At 27.5% G+C, this 24,810-nt stretch overlaps 2 protein-coding genes across 3 annotated transcripts in view; both read right to left on the bottom strand.

The window, feature by feature from the left end:
* The window catches only part of LOC100210152 (GPI mannosyltransferase 3), an 18,881-nt gene extending 4,298 nt beyond the window's left edge, over nt 1-14,583 (bottom strand). For both annotated transcript variants that reach the window (XM_065816559.1, XM_065816558.1), the window contains exons 1-4: nt 14,253-14,583; nt 12,712-13,703; nt 1,539-1,817; nt 870-1,035 (exon numbers count right to left, since the gene is read on the bottom strand). In XM_065816559.1, coding sequence (XP_065672631.1) covers nt 870-1,035; nt 1,539-1,817; nt 12,712-13,667 — 1,401 coding nt within the window. In that variant the 5' untranslated portion in view covers nt 13,668-13,703; nt 14,253-14,583. The remainder of the gene's footprint in view (nt 1-869; nt 1,036-1,538; nt 1,818-12,711; nt 13,704-14,252) is intronic.
* Nucleotides 14,584-14,589: 6 nt separating this feature from the next.
* Nucleotides 14,590-17,160, bottom strand: LOC105846382 (SET and MYND domain-containing protein 4). Its single transcript, XM_065816557.1, has one exon. The coding sequence runs from the start codon at nt 16,870-16,872 to the stop codon at nt 14,995-14,997; it is 1,878 nt and encodes a 625-aa protein (XP_065672629.1). The 5' UTR covers nt 16,873-17,160; the 3' UTR covers nt 14,590-14,994.
* Nucleotides 17,161-24,810: the final 7,650 nt, after the last annotated feature.

A 24,810-nucleotide genomic window follows, 5' to 3' on the forward strand; every position in this document is an offset into this window, starting at 1 on the left:
TCCAACCGTAGTATAAAAGTTGTCCTTGATGGACAGCACTCTTCTTCATTTCCTGTAACTTCAGGGGTTCCTCAAAGTTCAATCCTTAGCCCTATACTCTTTTTAATTTACATTAATAACTTTCCAGATATTCTCACATCAAAGGTGGCATTATTTACTGATGATATTACCATTTATTCTTGTTATGATAAAAAGCCAACATTCTCTGATTGCTTGAAGAGGGCATTTGAGCTCGAAAAGGATCTCACTTCTGCTACAGCATTGGGCTCACAGTGGCTGATTCAGATAAAACTCGATTTTTTTCTAGCCAATTGTTATCGCAATAATTTACATCTTCTTATATTTATAAACAGTAATGTACTCGATGAGTCATCTATCCTTCATCTTCTAGGATTAACTCTTACTTCTGATCTTTCTAGGAAACTATATATCAAATCTGTTGCAAAATCAGCATCTGCTAAAGTTGCATCTCTTTATCAAGCTCAACACTTTCTTACTTCGGATTCTATTCTTTTTCTCTATAAATCTCAAATCTGGTCGTGTATGAAATACTGTTGCCATATCTGGATCGGATCTTCTAATGATGCCTTTTCTCTTTTAAACAAGATGCAAAAACGCATTGTTAAACATAGTTGGACTTGCTCTTAAAGCCAACCTTCAACCATGTTGCTTCTCTTTCTCTTTTCTACAAATACTATAATAGGCACTGCTCTAAAGAGCTAGCATCTCTTGTGCCATCTACCAAAATTCATTCTCATGTTAATCGCCATTCAATTAAGTCTCATTATAAATGTTTATAAATGTTTATAAACGCATTAAAATTGTAAAAATTTAAATATTGCACACACTTTATAACTAAAACAAATTACCTCAGGGATTACATTATAAAAAACAACATGAGTTTTAGAGAAAGCAGCTATTTCATTTAACCATGATATTGGTTCAAAATAAAAAGCTTCTGCTTCTTCAACATAGCTCAACTCACTTGATGGGTGGCATGTCAAAAATTGTAGAGAGACATTACGATGAAGGTAGCTAAAAACCAATAAAGAATAATTTAAAAAAAAGTGAAGCTAAAAAAGATAAAAAAGTAGCTAAAAGATAAAAAAGAAGCTAAAAAAGATAAAAAAGAAGGTAAGTTAAGTTAAGTTAGATAAGGTAGATAACAAGAAAAAAAGATAGATAAAGAAATGGGTACATAAAAACCAGATTGTAAAAGATAGAAAAAATAATGAGAATGAGAAAGAAAACAAATAAATAGGGGGAAAATAAAAGATGAAAAAGATAAAGAATGAGAAAAGAGGCAAATAATCACCTAATAATCTAAAAATATATAATACAATACTTGAATACTTGAAAAACACAAACTTGAAAAATATTTTACATTTCCTCCCCACATTTTATAGGAAAATACAAAACAAAAAAAATCTCTGCCTAAAATATATAATATATTATTTTATCATTACTAATATATAATTAAAAAATATTTAATTTTTAAATTTTTTTAATTTATTTAGTTTTAGGAATCAGTAAAATACCTGTAATATGGAGTAGAATGACATGGCATAAGAAAGAGAACTTTTATATTTTTGCTGGATTGTGCACTCAAGTATTTAATCACATCGATTGATCCACGTTGATGTATCAAACAAAAGTATAATGCTACAAAAGTGTTTGAAATAACAAGAACAACAAGTAACATATAAAACTTTTTTTTGGATATAAGAGTAGATAAAAAATTGAGCCCGTATCCAGCGTAGAAAGAAGCTATTGGAATTGTTGGCAGCACAAACCGAAATTCTTTATGAGAAATAAAGCTAGTGTAAAAAAAAACATTATTAAAACTATATATATATATATATATATATATATATATATATATATATATATATATATATATATATATATATATATATATATATATATATATATATATATATATATATATATATATATATATATATATATATATATATATATATATATATATATATATATATATATATATATATATATATATATATATATATATATATATATATATATATATATATATATATATATATATATATATATATATATATATATATATATATATATATATATATATATATTATATATATATATATATATATATATATATATATATATATATATATATATATATATATATATATATATATATATATATATATATATATATATATATATATATATATATATATATATATATATATATATATATATATATATATATATATATATATATATATATATATATATATATATATATATATATATATATATATATATATATATATATATATATATATATATATATATATATATATATATATATATATATATATATATATATATATATATATATATATATATATATATATATATATATATATATATATATATATATATATATATATATATATATATATATATATATATATATATATATATATATATATATATATATATATATATATATATATATATATATATATATATATATATATATATATATATATATTTATATATATATATATATATATATATATATATATATATATATATATATTATATATATATATATATATATATATATATATATATTTATATATATATATATATATATATATATATATATATATATATATATATATATATATATATATATATATATATATATATATATATATATATATATATATATATATATATATATATATATATATATATATATATATATATATATATATATATATATATATATATATATATATATATATATATATATATATATATATATATATATATATATATATATATATATATATATATATATATATATATATATATATATATATTATATATATATATATATATATATATATATATATATATATATATATATATATATATATATATATATATATATATATATATATATATATATATATATATATATATATATATATATATATATATATATATATATATATATATATATATATATATATATATATATATATATATATATATATATATATATATATATATATATATATATATATATATATATATATATATATATATATATATATATATATATATATATATATATATATATATATATATATATATATACATTTTTTACACTTTTTTAAGATGATCTGAGGGTCTGAGGGGAGTGCTCCCATTATGCAATTTATTTTTTAATTTTGTTGTTGTTTGATCAGTAAATACAACATTAAGCATAATTTCTTACAGTATTTAAGATAATGTATTAAATTAAATTATATTAAAAGTATTAAAGATAATGATAATTTAAGATAAACAAAGTAAAACAAATCAAAAGCAAAGTAACAAGTTAAAAGAAAAGATGCTCGAAAAATGTTCAAAATAAAAAGAACTAAAGAACTTTTTGTTAAGAATAACAAATATAATTTATTTTATTTTGTAAAAGTTTTTGTGCTTGCCTTTTCATTTGCGTAAAATTTGTTGTTATTTGTGCTGTTGTTGCTAATTATTTTTATTGAAGCTCGCTGTTGTTATTAATTGATTGTTTTAATTTTTTTTTTTTTTTTTTTTTTATTAAATTTATTACTATTAATAGCTTAATCGTTATTTTTTTTTTTTAATTAATTTAATTTACGCTTATTTATTAATATTGCTGTGGATTTTTTTGTTTGTTTGTTTATTTTATTTAGGTGTCACTCCAATGACTAGTTTTTGACTGTATGAGTGACACCTAACCTAATTTTGTAAATTATAAAAATTTGTAATTTTCAATTTTTGGTTAAATAAATGGATATGAAATGGATATGTTAATGTAGATAGATAAGTAATAAAGATCAAAAAATTCAAAAAAAATTTTTTTTGCACCATATTCCTATTTTTGGCCCATGTCATACTTTATTTATATTCTTTCATACTTTACATATATATATATATATATATATATATATATATATATATATATATATATATATATATATATATATATATATATATATATATATATATATATCCTTACACATATATAAACATGAACATAAACAAGAAAAAATTTCACTTTTATAAAAAGTTATCTTAAAAATTGGACATTTGTTTTATTTTGTGAAAAAAAGGTTTTTTTACTTTTCCATATGAGATAAAATTTGATTTTTAGCTTGTCTTTTATTTTGGTTAACATTTATTTTCAGTAACCAATTAGATTTAATATATAAAAAATGCCTTATCACAAGTAAGTTTTTATATAAAATATAAAAACTTACTTGTGATAAGGCAAAAGTATTTCTTGAAGGAAAGTTTAAAGAATCTCATGTTATATAAACTTTTTACTTGCAAAAAGTTTTTAACACTTGCGTGAGCGGTCACACGCTTTTTATGACCACCCATACAATTTTTTTGACAACTCAGCCACGGCTTTTTGGTTAAATGATCTAAAAAAACCAAATGAATTTAAAGAGAAAAATAAAAATAAAAAAACCATAAACTGAAAAGAGAAACAAACTTGACAATTGATAAAATAAATAAAGGATAAACCAGAAAATAAAAGCATAAAACTAACATATTTTCATTAATATAGGGATGTCGACAGTATTGCAATAATTGCAATAGTTCAAGATCGGCTGCCTGTTCTAAGCAATTGAAAAGAGAAAACTTTTTGTCAAAACAGGAGTATAAAGTCGAGTCATCAGCAAAAAGAGCTACTTTAGATGTACGGTTGTTGGAAAGATCATTAATGTAGATAAGAAAAAAAACAGGCCCAAAGATAGAACCTTGAGGTACCCCAGAAGTCACTGGAAATGAAGAAGAGTGTTGACCTTTGAGGATGACTTTAACAAAGTGGTTAGAAAGAAATGATCTCAAAAACTTTCCCAGATTCACCATATGAAAAAAGCTTATGAAAAAGACCAGCATGCCAAACTTTGTCAAAAGCTTTAGATATATCAAAAGCAATAGCTCTAGCCTCTCTACTTCCATCTAATGCACAATAAAATCTTTCAGAGGCAGCAGTTAGCAGGTCTGGGATTGAAAACCATATTGATTGTCTGACAGTAAGTTATTTGACTCCAGATGGGATGTGAGAAATATGTTGATCAAAGACCTTGCTAATAACAGAATGAAGACTGATCAAACAATATTTGGAGGGGTCAGCATGTTCACCAGGGTTTTTGAAATTCGGAACAACAGATGACATTTTCCTGCAGGCAGGAAAACAAGACTCGGTCAAGCACTTATTAAATAGTTTAGAGAGATTTGAAGAGTGTTCTGGAGAACAGTTTTGAAAGACTATGACAGGAATATTGTTTGGACCACAAGCTGTAGAAGAGTTTAATAAAGATACGACTTTAGCAACGGAAGCTGGAGTGATTTGAATGTCTAACAATGGGTTAACCTGTGTAATTGGAATGGAAGGAAGAGAATGACCATAAGATTTAAGAGTTAAATTAGAAGAAAAGTTCTTTGCAAATAGTTCTGCCTTATCCTTGGGAGAGGTAATGTGATCAGTCCCATGAATGAGAGATAGAATGTTAGATCTACCCTTGTTAACAAACCTATTAAAGATTTTCCAAAAGTCTCTAGAGCCTAACTTCTGAGATAAGATACAAGATTTAGTGAACTGAGAAAAAATGGAGTTTAGCATCAGACAGCACCTTTTTACATTGATTACTTGCAATAATAAATAGCCCCTTGTTTTTCTGAAAAAGGTGAAAAAGATGAAAAAAATGATTACAATTAGATATAGCAGCTGCACATGAGGGTGAAAACGATGGAGCAAAATGAGGTTTGACTTGAGAACCGACAAATTTATTATATTAATTTTATGCTTTTATTTTTACTTCTCTTTCCAGTTAATAGTTTATTTCTAATTTTTGTTCAAATTTATTCATTTGTTTATTCAGAGCATTTTTTAAATGCAATAACTTAAAACAAGGAGCCATGGCAAAGCTGTCAAAACAAAGTATTATTTGCATGGTCATATAAGGCATGCAACTGCACGCATTTCCTGAGAAGGCTAGCAATACTATATACATCTGAAAAACTTGTATTCCAAAGTAAAACAAACAGTTTTAACTAGGTGCCATTTCAAAATTAGTTTGTTTGAGCTCATATGTTCTTCACAAATGAACTGCTGTGTAATGTCTAAATTTATGAAGCCATGGAATCTTGCAGGGTTCCTTATCATAACCTTGGAAAATATCAGGTAAAAGTTTAATTATTTTGAATCAGGGATGCGGAGTCCCAAAAAGGACTCCAGATTTGAAAGCCACAAAAATATTACTTTATTCTAGTTTTTGGTATCCAGGAGCTCTGAAAATATAAATAAGTTAATGTACTACTAATAGAAAAAAAATTAAGACTTTTAGGTTATTGGAACAATCGTTTTTTAAGCCCGGAGTCCTTAGGTATAATGGCGGCAAGGACTCCGGGACTCCAGGACTCCAGGCTTAAAAACAATAAGTTTCAAGTCGTTAAATCTCATGAATTTTTTTTATTATAGCAGATAATAAGTCAACAAACATGTTTAGAGCTTCTGGACACTACAGACTTGGGAAAAGTAGAGATATAAAGCCGGAGTCCTTTTGGGACTCCGCATCCCTGTTTTGAATAAATTTAGAACTATTTATAAGTTTTTATAACTTTATAACTTTTATTTTATAAGTATTTAAATATAAGTTTCCAAGAAATTTTTATTTATATTTCAAAACTCAAAATATTTAAAAGAAAGAAGATAAAATGGTAAACAACTATAACAAGTTGAAGAAGATTAGTCAAATAATCCATTGGATACAAAGAAGAAAAATGAATTTCTTGAAGAATTGAAATGAATTTCTTGAAAAAAATGAATTTCTTGAAGGAAAAAAATGCATTTGGATTAGTAAATCTAGTGAAAAACTAATTGAAGATATTAAGAAGCACAGGAAAAAGGCACCCAAAGCCAAAAATGAAGATATTACCTTTATCTTGGACCAAATGGGAAATAGTATGGGAAGAATATGAACAAATGATAAATGTTTACATACACTATAAATAGATCACACACAAAATCGTGTTCCAAGTTAAACATGGAAATAGAATTAATTAACAATAACATTGTACAGTTTAGAAAACTCTTTAAGTAGTGAAAATCATTCTGACTATGAATAGGTTGTAGATAAAAAAAATCTACCTGTTGTTTGGTTACCTAAAATACTTTAAAGAAAACAGCTTTCTCAGCAATAGATGAGGGACTTTCAGTTAGGCAACACACTTTAATACTAGCAATTGCAATTACTACTTCAGGAGGTGATGTTTCTGATTTTACACTATCTTCTTTAACTATGTTTAGAGTTGCCAAGGATGTTGTAACTTAAAGAGGAAAAAAAATTATAAAACATATTACAGATCTTATTAAACTATCATTTCCAATTATTCTCCATTTTTGATGGAAATATAGTAAAGGAGTTCACAAATGGAAAAAACTATCAATTTGACGGCTGTTACCATCAAGATAGGTGGACAGACTTCTTGGGATTTATTAAATCTAGTACTGGAGAAACACAGAAAAATACAATTCTGTAACTTCTTCAACAATTTGATATTTCTAATAAATTAGCAAGGATGCATTTTTGATACAATTTCTGTAAATACTAGTAACAAAAAAGGTGTCTGAATTAGGTTAGCAACAGAGCTTGACAAACCTTTACTTCTCCTAGCATGCAGACATCATGTCTATGAAAGGTATGTTGTTCATTGATGGAACATTTATCAGAGCAGTAAAGCAACTTGCCCTGATAATTCTTTGTTTAAGAAGCTCAAAGAAGATTGATGGAGTTCAATTAATCAAAATATTGTGTCAAACAAATTAAAAATTAAAGATATATATGATATCTGACTGCAATAACAGTTAAAGGCTTATCTTTTTTCAAAACATTACCAAGGCAAAAGCAATACAGAAGGTAATTGAGTTTACTCTATTAAAAAAACTAGTAATGTAGTAATGTAGTGTAAAACTAGTAATCTAGCAATGTAGTGTTTTGTATTTAAATAAATAGTGTTATTTAGAATGTGTGCAGGTCTGATTATCTGGAGTTAGCAGAATTGACGACAATGGTGTTATCTGGTAATGAACATTACAGACTAAGAAAACCTGGGCTTGTACATCATGCTAGATTTATGATAAAAGGAATATACTTTCTGAAAATGTATCTCCTTCTAGACAGTATTCCCAGAATGACTGATTTTGAGAAAAATGAAATAAAAGATATGGCATTCTAATGATATCTAAAAGATTTGGCATTCACAGCTGCATTTTATATTGAGTAGTTAGCTAAAATTCCTCTAATTGCTCCATATCAGGTTCTATCATTATGTTTTTACAAACTTTGAAGTTTCAGTGAGATAAAACTAGTTCAGGTAAACATTTTTTATGTTTGTTATTTTGTTTTTGTTAAAAATCTAAATTTGTTTCACAAGTTAACTACATTTAAATATACTAAATTATTAGTAGAAATTTATCAATAAATCATACAATGAAAAGAAAAGTACCTTTCTTGTATCGAACAAGTGTAAGAGCAGAAGGTCAATAAAGAAAAAACTAAAGTAAGGATAGCAATCCTGGGATCCCAGATTCCTGGGATTCCATACAAATTGTTTATCCCAAAATCACAGGAGTCTGTTTTGGAAAATTAGTCTCTGAATTTTCTCAGGATTTTGGGATCGCCATAAAAAAAGTAAAGTACAAAAAATTAAGCTTAATTTTTAATTAAGTAATTTGTACATCATAAAATTTGTACATCATAAAATGTAAATATAGGCTTTGGTATAGTAGCTGTTTGGTTAGGTAGCAGTTTATTTTCTTTGCAATATTTTCTTTTTATTCTTTCTTTTTTTGTATTTTATTGAAATTACAAACTAAAAACATTATTGCTTATCTGCAAAATATGCTCAATTAAATTATACAAAAAATGTATATAAAGTATAATATTAAAACTTATATATTATTAAAAATAGATAAAATTTTAGCGCTTGCTGACAGGAAGATCAAAAATTTTTAATAGAAATTTTTTGATCTTCCCATCAGCAAAATTGCAAAATTTTTGATTAAATTTTGTTTTGAACTTTATAATTCATTCTAATTCCAAATATGTGCATAATTTTAATTCCATTTTTACGTCCACTCAATTTAATTACAATTGTGCCTGACTTTAGTGTGCGAAAAATTTTTAACATCAGTTTTGTTAATAAAATTATCAAAATACGATTTATTAAATTACAAAAGTTTACTTAACATTCATTTAAATTAATGAAGTTATCAAAATACATAAGGTTTATTAAATAAACCTTAGTTATTTTCATTTATAGTAGAAAATGTTTTCTAATGAGGAAGATAATATTCAAGATTCAAATGATTTGATATTAATTAATCAAACATTTGAAGTTAAAATTAAGCACCAAATTATTGTACCCGTTTTTAAGAATGTCAGAAAAATTGTAAAAATGTTTAAAAGGTCTCCAAACAAAAATGAAATTTATTTACAAAAGTACATAAAAATTGTGTTCCGAACGGTCATACATGGATTCCAAAACCCGATGGAGTAGCTTGTTGCTTATGCTAGACTGATTTGTGAAGTTAAAATTAAAAAAGTTATTATGTTAAAAAGGCTATTCTAGATTTAGAATTAGATTCCAACATTGATGATCCAATTAAGTTGAATGAAAAGGAGTGTAGAATCATATCTGATTTAGTAGTACTTTTGAATCTCAATAAAATAACTGTAGTAGCACTTTGTTGACGAGATGCAATTTTAATTTGCATTAAAGTTTATGTTGACAAAAATAAAAAGGAAATCGGAAAACAACTGTATGATGGTTTGAGTCACCGTATTAAAGAGGAAAACATTGTTAAGGAACTAAGTATATCTTCATGGCCAGGTTACTTCATAAAAATTTCTAAAAGATTTTGTACCAAATACAAGTACCCAAAATTAAAAAAAATGATGATAAACCTGATAAAGTTATTGTGTTAAAAAAGTTATTATGTTAAAAAGGCTATTCTAGATTTAGAATTAGATTCCAACATTGATGATTCAATTAAGATGAATGAAAAGGAGTGTAGAATCATATCTGATTTAGTAGTACTTTTGAATCTCAATAAAATAACTGTAGTAGCACTTTGTTGACGAGATGCAATTTTAATTTGCATTAAAGTTTATGTTGACAAAAATAAAAAGGAAATCGGAAAACAACTGTATGATGGTTTGAGTCACCGTATTAAAGAGGAAAACATCATTAAGGAACTAAGTATATCTTCATGGCCAGGTTACTTCATAAAAATTTCTAAAAGATTTTGTACCAAATACAAGTACCCAAAATAAAAAGAAATGATGATAAACCTGATAAAGTGTTTAAACTTGGTAGATATAATAACAGCAGCAGACTTGAGTAGTGATAGTTGTGCTCAGTTGAACCAGGTTTTTTCAAGCCACAAATGTGATAACAATGTGTGAATAATTAGTGAGCAATTAAATGAAGTTATGAATAAAAAAAGGATTGGCAGCAATACAAACACAACCTAAAAGGGTAGAAAATATACCCTTCAAGATTCAAAAAGAAATGTTATCATTTGAAAATGGTAGCTCAAGATGTGATCACCTTTAAAAAACCTATAACTATATACCATCTGTACGGCCAACAAGTGTGAAGTCTCGATCGAAAACGATCATTCTCAGCTGCTGGGTTTTTATGTTCAAAGAATCAAATACGATTAAGCAATGAAATGATTAACAATTTTTTAGGGTGGTACTTTCAAAAATAAATATAATTCATGTATATACATGCATATTTATATTATTTTTAGTTAACAATCATTTTAAGGTATCGTTTTATAATTTAAATTACTTAGGTTTATTAATGAATGGAGTATTTTAGCTATATTATCACTAAATTAATCATTAAGTGTTTGATGAGCACTTAAAAAGTCGGTTCTTCTTATGCTTCACTTTTTACAATTTTTTTTTCTATTCAATCTCAGGATTTCCCGGGGACAAATTTCTCAATCCTAAAATCCGGGGATTGAAAATGTCCAGGATTTTCACCATCCCTTATCTAAAAAACATTTTTTTTTACAAAATAAAAATTTCTAAACGCAATTAGTGTTTACTGAAAATAATTATATAAATGGTTTTCAATTTTTTCTTCATATTACTAAACAGAAAACAAAAATAATGCAAAAATGCTTATAAAATGCATTTTTTTAAACTTTTTAATTTAAATTGTTCAAATAATGTAACAAATTAGACTTAACATTGTATTTACATTTCCTTCTACTAGATCAAACAACAAAATTTAAAAAAATTGCATAGAAGGAAGTCTTTGAGTGATCCAATCATGAAAAAAAAAACTTTAATAGCAATATAAAGGTCGGGGCACCTTATGAAAAACAATGGTAGTTGAAATTCAAAAAAGTCATTTTTTTGGAACACCCTAATAGATATGTGTGTGTGTGTGTCAGGGCTTGTGATGAAGCGAGCGCGATCGCGCTCCGCTCGTAAAACGCGCCCGTAAACGGTATTTTCAAACGTTCTAGGCACGATAAACAACGCTCGTTCAGCTTATAACGAGCGTATAAAATAACGCTCGTCAATAATGGAATGTGCACGTGGAAACACAATGTGAATACAAAAATGCTCAAATAAAACAAGAATAGAAAATTAGAAAACCATTATAAGAAAATTGAAACTGCAGAGTATTTTTAATCTTGTAAAAATATCAAGTAAGATTTATTTGATTTATTGTTTGTAATATTCCTCACATTGTTTATAATAAAAATAAATATTAATAATAGAGTAATTTTTAAAATTAGTTTTTGTTCATAGTATAGGTTTCTTTTTAACTATTATTTATTTTAACTCAAATTTAAAACGATTCTGTTGTTTAGAATGTTCGCAATCAAGGACATTCGAAAAGGAAACAAAATAATGATGTCAACATTTATCAAATGGAAAGTTGATAGAATATAGCTATAATATAAATACATAGCTATCTAAAAAAATTAAATAATTAATTTGAATAAAAAATATCAAGAAATATAAAAACCATTAACCGTTAATTAAGTTTACAGCGTAACATTTTAAAATACATATATCAAAACAACGAAGCAAAACTAAGTCACTAAATTCTTCAATACTAAATCAATAAGAAGTTGCGTTTTTGTTTGATATTATTTTTTTATAACATAAATAGTTAAAAATAAAATCGCAATCTGACAATATACAAGAAGTTTGGAAGTATAAAAATCTACTTCGTTGAAGTAGTTCCATGAGTGTGATACTAATTCAAACATTTTTTGACGAAAGAATTATGTAACAAATTAAAAAAAGATATAAAAAATAAAATGCTTTTTATGAGCATCGCCTTCAGCAATTTTCATGATCACGCTCGCTGATGTTATCTTGAGCACACATAATCACGCTCAATGGAAACATATTCTAATTTTACGACACGATATAACACGCTTGACGATTTTCTTCATCACAAGCCTTGGTGTGTGTGTGTGTGTGTGTTTGTGTTTGTGTGTGTGTGTGTTTGTGTGTGTGTGTGTGTGTGTGTGTGTGTGTGTGTGTGTGTGTGTGTGTGTGTGTGTGTGTGTGTGTGTGTGTGTGTGTGTGTGTGTAAACAAAGAAAACAGCATAAAACATGGCTTACCTGTGAGCAATTACATAAAGCAAAATAATCCAAAGAAAGAATCTTTGTTTTTTGCATTTTAGGGCTCCAAGAAATATAAATGCAATACTAAACCCAAAAACAACAGGGAGACCTTCAAAAAAATACCAATAAAATGGGTGTGAACCATAAAACTGACTCATATCTTCAATTAAATTAAATCGTAAAAAGTTCCAATGTGTTAAAACAAATTGTTTATAAAAGTAGAAATCAACACCTAATATTAACATCAACAATGTAGATGTAACAAATATCAAGTTAACTGCAATATTCTTCATTGAACGTTTACTGTATATAATTTCCCTTAATACTAAAGGAAACCAGATAATAACAGATGTTGGTCTAATGATGCAAGAAATACCTCCAAATAATAAGCTTAAAAAAAAATTGCTTTTTGATGTACTTGCAAACAAATAAAATATTCCAAAAGTAGAAAAACACATTTCAGCAGTGTTTGAAAGAGTTCTTGAGCCTGTATAAATCAAAAACCATGAACAGATTTGATTGAAAAATGCTAGTGATGCAATTTTGTCTGATCCAAACAAATTGAACGCCGAGTAATAAACAGATAAATCGCAAAAACTTGTAAGCAATGCTTGCATAACATGAGGGCCATAAACAACAAAGAAAAGAGAATCTATTGCAAAAAGCTTGACTGTTCGGAAATAAATCTCAAACAAAAATGGATAAAAATATGAACGAATTTTTTGCTTCCATTCCCAAGTTACGTAGCCATATCCAAAAACATTATAATGGGCAACTTCAGTGCTTTGCCAATACTCATCTGGAACAAAAAATGTTCTTGTTAAAAATACTGAAAAAAGTCTAAGTGTAACTGATATGAACAACTTTTCTTTAGTTGACCAAGGTAAACCAACATTATCTTTTATTTGGTTTTCATGATTTTTATTTTTTGTTTTTGTACTTCTATTCCTCATTGCAAAACTTTTTTTATTGCAAATATCATTCTCACACTAAAACATAATAATTAATATTATAAGAATAAATTTATCAATAACAACAATTATCAAACAAACATCAAAACATAAAGAAATAAATAGATCAATACATCGGAGACCATAACACTTAATTTCTTTCAAGAAAAAAAGACAAAAAAAAATTTCTTACTATTATAATATACAATTTTTATTCTAAGTATATGATATTTAGTATTAATGAAATAATATCTAACCAGAAATCATCTTTATATGATTACTTCTGCCTTCAATATATTGGTGTTCTATTACTGATTGTTAAATAAGCTTTAATATTGATTGTTAAATAAGCTTTTTTTTTTAAATTAACTATTTTTTGTATGTGTGCATGAAAATTTTTTATTTTTGAAATCTCAATATTCTTAATATCAATAATTAAAACAACATAAAACAAAAAAAATACTGTTGTTTTAGCTTTGATGTTGTTGACGAAATTTTTGTAGTTGGTCTAACTAAATAAAGTTTTAACTGTTACCTAATAAAAAAAAGAATGGATTAATAATATAAGTGCCAACTAGTTGCACGCACCTCTTTTGAAAATGTTGAGAAATAGTTGACTTGACTCAAAAAAATGCAATCAGTAATTGAGCCATGATAATATTTCAAGACTGAAACCAAAAAGAGATTAAATTTATTACAATTTTAATATAAGATAGAAAATAATCTATATGGAAAAATAAAACATTAAAGTTTGTCAAAGTGTGTGTTTAACATAAAATACTGCCCGATGAATCTACAATTTAAATTAGTTTATTATAATTGAAAAATTATTTAACCATTTATATAAAAAAACTGACATAAAAAAAAAATTTAAAGTGAGAGGGGGAAAGAGTATAATATATACATAACTACATATTAAAACAAATTTTAAAAAAATGCATTATAATCTAAAATATTGTAAAATACAATCATTACTAAACTTTGCATAATGTTCCATTAAATATGTTAATACTCTTACATCAAACCGATTCTAAAGTATTTACATATTTGATTACATCTTAATAGAAAACACTTATTATAGGAAAAATTGTATTGAAATGATATGTAAAATAAAAATTTAAAATACACAAAAACCTAATATAAATTCTTAAAAATTTTACATAAAATAATTCATTATATTCACTGAGAATACTATAAACAATGCAATAAATTCCATTGTTAACTGAATTGTTTAAGACAGCAGACAAAAAAATAACTATATTTTAAAATTATAAATAACATATGATCTCAAAATCATGAGTATTCATCTTTAAAAAATATTTTGTTGTGTTTACAGCTTAACACAGTTGCCTTGCAAAGAAAAACAGAGCTTCACTATCTCTTGACAATTATTAAAATGAACAATAGGTAATATTGCTTTGCGTGATAGTAAATCAAGATACTCTAAAAGTACTGAAAGATTTGAAACAACATTTCCATTTTCTAACACATCAAGCATCGCAGAACTATATTTTGAATGTAATGCTTGAAAATTCAAAATCTCCTTATCAGTAACGCAACAACTGCTATCAAAGCTGTAACATTTTGAACATTTTGAACATAAAAACGATGGCATTGCAGCAACAAGATCTTGGTATAATGGCCAGTCATTAGAACAAGCTTCACATTGACATGCAAAAAAGTACTGTTCCATTAAATGAGATTGGCGAATAACTTTTGCCTCAACTGCATAAAGAAATCCATAGTTATCTACAATTTCACTACCTTCTTTAATATGTTTTATAGCTCTTAAAACACAAGTATCACCATAACAGTGACGAACAACTGATGGGTCACACGAATGATTCAATAAACTTAAAGTGGCATATACAGCAGATCCAATCTCTTTTAACTCAGAATCTTTATAGTTAGATGCTTTTAACTGAAGTTCAGAAACCTCATGAGCATTACAAGGAAGCATTTGAATATGTTTTAACAAATGAGCACAGACAATTTTTAAGTTTTCCATTGAACAAAAGTTTGTTAAACATAATATTTTTCCAATATAGATTGAAAGTAATGCTCGCCTAAACAAATCAGCAGGTTTACGCAGTTCACTATTCCCTATTAAACTATAAATAGAGTTATAATCTGTTGAGTTGTATGGGTTAAGGTCAACAAAAGATTTATTTTCTTTAAATGATAGCAACATGCTTATACCAACATTAGTAACTATTTTAAATGCTAAATGTGCCAATCCAACATCATCATTTATAAGAACACCAAGGTATTCACACTCAAAACAATGAAAGTTTTCCCAAGACTCCTTTTCACATGAAATGGAACAGTAATTTACAGTTGAGCACAATCTGCATGGATAGTTTATTTTAAATCTCATCAAACAATGATAGCAATGAGTATTGTAGCATTCAGGTAAACATAAAGATGCAAATGGCTTTTCTATGATAATTACTTCGCCAGCTTTTATATCTCTACTTGCTATTGCATGTCGACCTTTGCTATTTTTGCTGACAATTTTAAGTGCTTCAGAAGTACTTGGATAAATAGTATTTCTTTTTAATATTACAGGAGGTCTAACAACATAATAAAAGTTTTGAACATTTAAACAACTGTATGAGAAGTTTTCTTGACATCCTTTAACCATGTTAGAAATTGATTGAAGTTTTGTAGTTTTTTGATCTTCAGTTAAGTCACTAACTTTAATACATCGAAGACACTCAGAGAGAGCTTCAGAGGCTTGGTCATAAAGTGAAAGTTCTAAGTAACATTTTCCTAATCTTTCATAAAGTTTGTACAGTCGATCAGATGGATATTTATTAAGTAAAGCTGCATTAATGTCTGCTTGACATAAAGCATACTCTTCTTTTTCAAATAAAACAGCTGACCGATTACCATAAGCTAAAGCAAGCTCTCGAGAACAACTTTCTGCTAATGATATACTTTCCGAATAACATTGCATTGAATCAATTAACTTTAGATTTGCAAATTGTTTATTTCCTAAGTTTCTAGCATTTTCACTTAACTTTTTACATTTTGGTTTAAATGACTTTAAAATTACGGTATCAAATATTTCTGATTGTTTTAATAACAAAGATACACGACTAAAATCGTTCTTTTGTTCATTAAAATGATTTTCTAAATCTTTCATGCCTCCGTTTTGTATAACATCTTTGATATTGTTATACCAAGATATAAATGAGGCTGCCATTTATTAAAGAAAAAAGTTTACTATATTAATAGCTTGTAAGTATTGTGTACTATGAGGTGAAAATAACCAATTAAACAAGTTTATACTGTTACTTCTTTGTTTTACCTACGTTCGCATTGGCTTATTTGATGAGTGTAGCAATTATTAAAAGATTTAGATAGAGGAAATTTTAACCATTTTCACTTTTTTTAACAAAGTTTTAAGTTTAGCAATTTTAAATTTTTTTTTTTAAACTTCATTAAAAGTAGATTTGCCAATGTTGTAGACCGGGAAATTTTTTTATATTATATGCGCATACTTACTTTGGCGTATTCACGTAAGGTGAACATGGTAAATAGTAGCTGCGCTTGGGGTGGGGCATCAGTGGCGTCGCTGGGGTTGGTGTCGCCCAATGCGGTAAACTTCAGGTATCACCCCTCTAGACTTCCACCAATAAATTTCTAACAGATAAAAAAAAAGCTCCTGTAGAAAAAAACTGGCAAATACTAAATACAATTTTTTTTCTTCAATTAGAGCAGACGATACTTCGTCTGACCATGGAAGTATTAGAGACTCTAATACTATTAGAGACTCTAATACTTCCATGGTCTGACTTATTTTTCCCGTGAACTTTGGGAAGCCAGACAAGAAAACTTTGGTTAAAAAATCATGCAGAAAAATAGTTAATAAACATTTTTAATAATAAGGGTTTTAAACTGCTCTTGTAATAGTAATAGTAATATATTTAAATAAGTCTTATTAGATAACATGACAAATAATTAAAAAACAAACAAACAAAACCCAACAAATTGTACAAAAATTAAGTAAGCTTTAAAGTAAAAAAAAGCATTTTTTATTTCATAGCAAGTAAGTTGATATCAAAATTGAAAAAAAGAGAAAAAAGATAGTTTTCATTTAATTAAAGTTTACGTCTATAACAAACTGTATCTAAAAAGTCAATATTTGTAGCTGCTAAAGCACGAATTAATAAACGTGCAGCTCATCTTCAGTAAAAGATGTACTGTCTGCAGCTGTAGAAAAAAATACTTGTCAATTCTATTTCCCAATCCGTTAACTGACGGAGCCTTTTTGCATGCTAAAGGCAAGTTATTCCAATCATTGACAATACGATTCGTAAAAAAATTCTAACGAGCATTATTATATGTGAATTCACGCATTAGGACGTTGGAAGGTGATCTGCGAATCGGTGGATTATGCCAATTGATAATCTCAAAACCGTTTTCTAGTTTAAACTATTGGTTAAAGTCTCCTGCGAGTTTCTAAAGTAGTAAAATTGAGGAGGCTGAATAAGTGCGAATTTCATAACTGCGAATCTGCATAAGTGCGAAGTAGTTGCAAAGACTGGCATAAGTGCGAACTGGCACAAGCGCGAACTGGCATAAGTGCGCCAAAAGAATTTGCAAGCATTGGCATAAGTGCGAACTGGCATAAGTGCGAACTGGCGTATGTGTGAATTAATTGCAAAAACTGGCATAAGTGCGAACTGGCACAAGCGCGAACTGGCATAAGTGCGCCAAAAGAATTTGCAAACATTGGCATAAGTGCGAACTGGCATAAGTGCGAACTGGCATATGTGCGAATCAATTGCAAAAACTGGCATAAGTGCGAACTGGCACAAGCGCGAACTGGCATAAGTGCGCCGAAAGAATTTGCAAACATTGGCATAAATGCGAATTGGCATTAGTGCGAACTGGCATAAGTGCGAATTGGCATAAGTGCGAACTTGCCAATTCGCCACTTATGCCAATTTGCACTTATGCCAATGTTTGCAAATTCTTTCGGCGCACTTATGCTAATTCGCACTTATGCCAGTTCGCACTTATGCCAATGTTTGCAAATTCTTTTGGCGCACTTATGCCAGTTCGTGCTTGTGCCAGTTCGCACTTATGCCAGTTTTTGCAATTGTTTCGCATTTATGCCAGTTCGCACTTATGCCAGTGTCTGCAAGTTCTTTTGGCGCACTTATGCCAGTTCGCGCTTGGTCTAGTTCGCACTTATGCCAGTTTTTGCAAATGATTCGCACTTATGCCAGTTCGCGCTTGTGCCAGTTCGTATTTATGCCAGTTCGCACTTATGCCAGTCGCACTTATGCAGATTCGCAGTTATGAAATTCGCACTTATTCAGTCGCCCCGTAAAATTGAGACGACGACACTTTTCAGCATAAGGTAATTCTATTAAATCATGAGGTACTTTTGTTGCTTTGTGCTGAATTTTTTTAATTTCTTTGATATATCCTTTTAAGTTGTAAAAAGTTAAATGAAAATATAGGAGTAAAAAGAAATTTTATTTATATCCAACTCTAATATTATAACGCAACTGTAAAAACCTAATTTAAAACAAATTAAAATCTTAGTAAAAGGCTAGAAAATAAACAACAAAACCCCCTAACACTACGGATAAGTCCATCGTTTTTAATAACATTAAAGTAAAGCCGCAGAAACATATTTGTTTCGGTAGATTGTAAAATGCATTAGCGTAAAAACCAAAGTTTTGTCTGACTTCCCAAAGTTCACGGGAAAAAAATTAGACGAAATATCGTCTAGAATTAGACGAAGATTTCTGTGTGAAATGAAGGAATAGCAGAGTAATTAATAAAGAATATCAAAAAATTAAAACCTGAAAACTATTGTTTGTTCCAAACGCAATAATAAATTAACACGAGCATGAGTTATAGACTATTGTTAAATGTTAGAGACTATTCCAATAATATTATCAAACATGCCTCGTTTCAAACGTAGCGACGATTTATAATTGCTATATCGGTCAAAAGCCCTAAAATTTTGGCCACAACTGCCCCGTGAGAGTAAGAAGTTAATAAAAAAAATTTTTTTACATTTTTAATTAAATTTGTAATCATCTAAAATATTTTAAATTTATACAATAATTTTTTAGCGTTCAAAAGTTTTGACCTTATAAAAATGGTAGTCCCCTCAAATTGAAGAGGGGTTCAAACTTCATATAGTCATTATTTTTGAACGCTAAGAGATTTTAATTTCTTAAAATATTTATATAATAAATATAAAATGTTTTTTTACTATTCTCAAACCAAATTATATTCATTGATAAGTTTTATAATTCCATAAATATACTGTATGATATTAAAAATTTATCGATGAATATAATTTTATTTGAGAATAGTAAATAATATATCTCAAACATCAAAAAATACTGTATCCGTCCCTGGTAGTCAATTTTGTTTAAAATTAAGTCATTCTATATGAGTTTTGATTTCTAAACTATTTTAAGTTTTTCCTTTTTAATTTTAAGTAAATTTTTGTTATCGTAGCAATATACTTTAACATATAAAAACAAGATTTCTGAAAAATCTTTTACACGAGTATGTATATAATACATGTGCGTCTTTAAAGAACAGTTTATTTACCATTAAAAATTTGTGTATATCATCTGACTTTGTATTATTACTAGAACATCAGCTTTTATATAATCTGAATGCATATTATTCATTGTAATGAATGATATACATCCCGATTTCTATGAAACTGGAATACCTGCAGTTAACATATCATCAAAGGCACTAATTATAGATCTTACTGCAATCATGTAGCGCAACAATCTTGCAAGGTCTATTAAAACTATTGATTCGTTTGAATCGAAAATTTCATGCTTGCGTATCAATACCAATATTGAGCCTGTGCTGCTTATGAATGCTCACGAACTATGAAGATCAGGAGAGTCTTCGTGCCTTTACAGTGGCACAAAAATATTTATGGGATCCTAAACTTTTTAAAGTCGCATTAAAACTATATAAATTACGCAAAAACTTGTTTTAAAATTTTTATTCAAAATATAACAACATAACACAACTGTAAGCCACACTGAAAGTGTTAATTTCAAACCACTTTACAATATGAAAATCATTTCTGAACGCTGCTTTGATTTAGATGTTTTAAGTTGACCTAAAAGGTACTCAAGATGTTTCAAAAGATAACAATATTTTGGGTGTGCATGAGATGTATTCCATTGAAAACAAAATAAAAAGCGTTCCTTTTTGGGATTTATACGCTTTTTTAAATAATCACTTTGCAAAAAAAATTTTGATTTATTGGTAGGTCCAGCCTTTATTGGTGTTTTAGATACTAACTTTCAAGCATAGAGTTAACTCGAAACATTTATATGTTTATACCTGCTCTTAAGGTGAGAGCCACAAGTTTATAAAATTTTATTTTACTAATCTCCACTAAAATCATATTAATTTAAAAATTTTAAATTTTATGTAAAAAATTTTCAGCGTTCAAGAATTATAGCAATATTAAATTAATAACCCCCTCAAATTAAGGGGAGTTAAAACTAAAAATGGTTGTCATTTTTTAACGCCGAGAAGTCATTGCACGAAATTTGAAATTTCTTATTGAAAATGATTTTAGTTAAAAACTTAAAAAAAATAATTTGTTAACTCGTTGCTCTCACGTTTGGGGCAGAGGGGGAAATTTTTTTGATTATTTTGTTCTCAGGCTCCAATCATCCCAAAATTTTGCCAAATATCATTATTTGACATAAACATATAAATGTTTGAAGTTTATAGCCCCTGTCTCAACTATCTAAATACATGGAATACCTCTAGAATAAAATAATATAGAGACAAATTTAACAGTAATAACTTTTGCAAACATTTTTTATTCATGATTCCTTCTTGTATTTACAACCGTGCAAGGTTTTTTACTATATAATAAATTATTCACAACCTTATACTAGAGTAGGTTACGGCCATTTTACAAAACTTTTCTACTGGGCAATTGCTCAGCTCAAAAGCTACAAACCTTTTCATTGTCTTTTAAATACTTTTGTGAACAGCTATACAGCTTTGCTCACTGAAATTTCTCAAGGGTTTGTTTTTCCTTTCTAGAAACATGATGAAGTGTGACTCTATGGTGTGAAATTTCCAACCTAAGCAAACCTTGTGTGTCGTGTATTTTATCAGATACTGATGCAAGTTGCACATCTCTGAGACAAACTCCTGAATATTTTTGCTAAATTCAAAGGAAAGCTTCATTCCAAAACATCGTTCTACCACTAAAATGAACAAGTTTAAAAAACTAAAAATATAGTTTAAACTATAGGTGAAAAAGAATTAACTAATTACGTACCCTTTTTGAACTTCCTTAAAGTCTCAATTCAAGGTATCATCAACAGAGAAGCAATAGTTAATAAGTTCATCCAAGCAAGAAAGTACTTTTTGACAGTTAGGTCCATCAAATTCTCCTCCATTTTTACTAATTAAGAATTTTTTAGTTGAGTTCTCATTAATCAGAGCATCTGTTATTTGTGTAATAATATGTTCAAACAAATAAAATTCAGGAGGCGGAACTATATCAATAACAAGAGTTTCTCCAGACTCCTCAATTAGGCATGGTCGAACAACATTTTTACAGTTTTTCATGTGCCTATAAAGTTTCCTAATAAATTTCTGATGCCAATAAGTCAAACTTTAAAAAATCCTCAATTTTCCATTTTTGTCATCTTTTTCTCCTTCACAATAACAGCAAGCATAATTTCCCCCGTGTGTCTTTAAGTGTTAGTATTGAAAAAGACAATATTAAAATATTAAGTTTAATATTGATAAAATAATAAAAAGCAATCACTTTTTATAAATTATCATGCAATTACACAAAGTAAAATAATGTTTAACTTACAGAATATGCCAGTAAACAATTAACAAGCTTCAGGTCAACTGCTACTGTGTATTTTAGCTCATTCAACTTAAGTAACTTAATAAGCCTCTCCAAATTATAATGACTTTCTGGTACTCCACGTAAGCTCATTTTGACCCAATACTGGGAGTTATTTGATAAATTTTTTAAATATTTATACCTAATTGTAAAGTAAATTTTCAACAGCCTTTATGCAGAGACCTTTTCAGGTCCAAAATAACGCTTAAAAGACAACAAAGTCATATTTATATACTTAAGACAGATTCGGATTATGCATTTTTTGGTGTTTGAGAAAGCAAACTCTCAAACATAAGGTAAACTCCAAACGTTTATATTTTTATGTCAAATAAAGATATTTGGCAAAATTTTGTGATGATTGGAGCCTGAGAACAAATTAACCAAAAAAATTTCCCCCTCTGTCCCAAACGTGAGAGCAACGAGTTAACAAATTATTTTTTGAAAGTTTTTAACTAAAATCATTTTCAATAAGAAATTTCAAATTTCGTGCAATGATTTCTCGGCGTTAAAAAATAACGACCATTTTTAGTTTTAAGACCCCTTAATATGAGGGGGTTACAAATTTAATATTGCCATAATTCTTGAACGCTTAAAAATTTTTACATAAAATTTGAAATTTTTAAAATAATATGATTTTAGTGGAGATTAGTAAAATAAAATTTTATGAACTTGTTGCTCTCACCTTAAGACCAGGAGGAAAAATCTAAAGAGCTTTTTTGTTTCCAGGCTCCGATCATTCTGATATTTTTACAAAACTTCCTTCTTTTGACTCAAGTATAAACACATAAATGTTTCGAGTTTACTCTATATTTGAAAGTTAGTATCTAAAACACCAATAAAGGCTGGATCTACCAACTGAATTAAAATTTCTTCTGCAAATCGATTATTTAAAAAAGCGTATAAATCCCAAAAAGGAATGCTTTTTATTTTGTTTTCAATGGAGTACATCTCATGCACACCCAACGTATTGTTATCTTTTAAAACATCTTAAGTACAATTTAGGTCAACTTAAAGCCTCTAAATCGAAGCAATGTAAAGGAATGTTTCATTCTGAAAATTTATTGACATGTGATTTTTTATTTGATTTAGTATTCCAAATCTCTTTCTTTGTCCTAAAGTGTAGCTTCCTTATTTTCAGCGACGGATGCAGGAATTTTTGGTGGGGTAGGCAGGGGATGTTGAAATATTTTTATATTTAGTACCAAATTGGCGTCTCCTTAAAAAAAAAAAAGGTCCTCAATTTCTATATTTTAGAACTTTCAAATTCTTGTGGGAGGGGGGGGATGCATAAACCATACCCCCACCCCCTCGATCCGTCACTAGTTATTTTCTATTGCTAGTAAAACTAATACAGAAAGTTGATCTTAAGAAACCGTTGATTGTAGGTAGGTTTTCATTATCTTTTTGAAGATGAGCGTTCACACGATGCAACAATCGATGGAATTGCAACAAGGAGAAAACATGTAGTTGCCAACTCTCCCATCGAAGCAATTAATTTCAAAAACGATACAAAAGAATCAAAAAACAATAAACAATTTATTTACTTATATTTTAATTTTACATCTAGTTAAATACTTTGTAAAAAAACTTATTAAATATTTGAAGTTTAACGTTCTGGTAACTAAATTATTTAATAGACAGTTCCAATTTTAAATTAAAAAAAGCAGTTATAAAGCAATGCAATTAAAACAAATTTTGAATCTTTTGCTTCGTTCATTTATCATATATTATTGTTACGGCGTTGTGCTAATGTCGATGTACGCTCAAAGTTGAGTGCTATAATAATAGAAACAGATACAGTTCACACTACAATTGTGGGTGATTTCAATTGTTATGAAGGGTCAAGATTTTACAATAAATTTGGTTAAATCTCATATAAACAGGTAAAAATGCTTTTACATAAATTAGTGTTGATGGTGAGAATATTTTGTGGCTTCAGAAAATTAGTTTCAGATAGTAAAGTTGAACATTTTACTACATCAGTAACCTTATGTGTAGGCAGGGGGGGGGCAAACGTTTTAAGCAAACATTGCAAGGCCTCCAACATCCCGATTTTTTGCAAGATCTTCTCATTTGGCATAGGTATGAACATACTTAAATTTAGAGTTTGCACAATTGTGAAAGTGTCTAATCTAAAAACATCATTGCTTTTACGCGCTGTTTTTGAAAAGACAGTTGTTATTATATTTTTAGAGGAAGCTATTTGTTAACGCTTTATAGCTTATATTATTATTAATTATTGGAAACTGT

This window comes from Hydra vulgaris, chromosome 13, assembly GCF_038396675.1.
Source record: "Hydra vulgaris chromosome 13, alternate assembly HydraT2T_AEP".
NCBI classification, from domain to species: Eukaryota; Metazoa; Cnidaria; class Hydrozoa; order Anthoathecata; family Hydridae; genus Hydra; species Hydra vulgaris.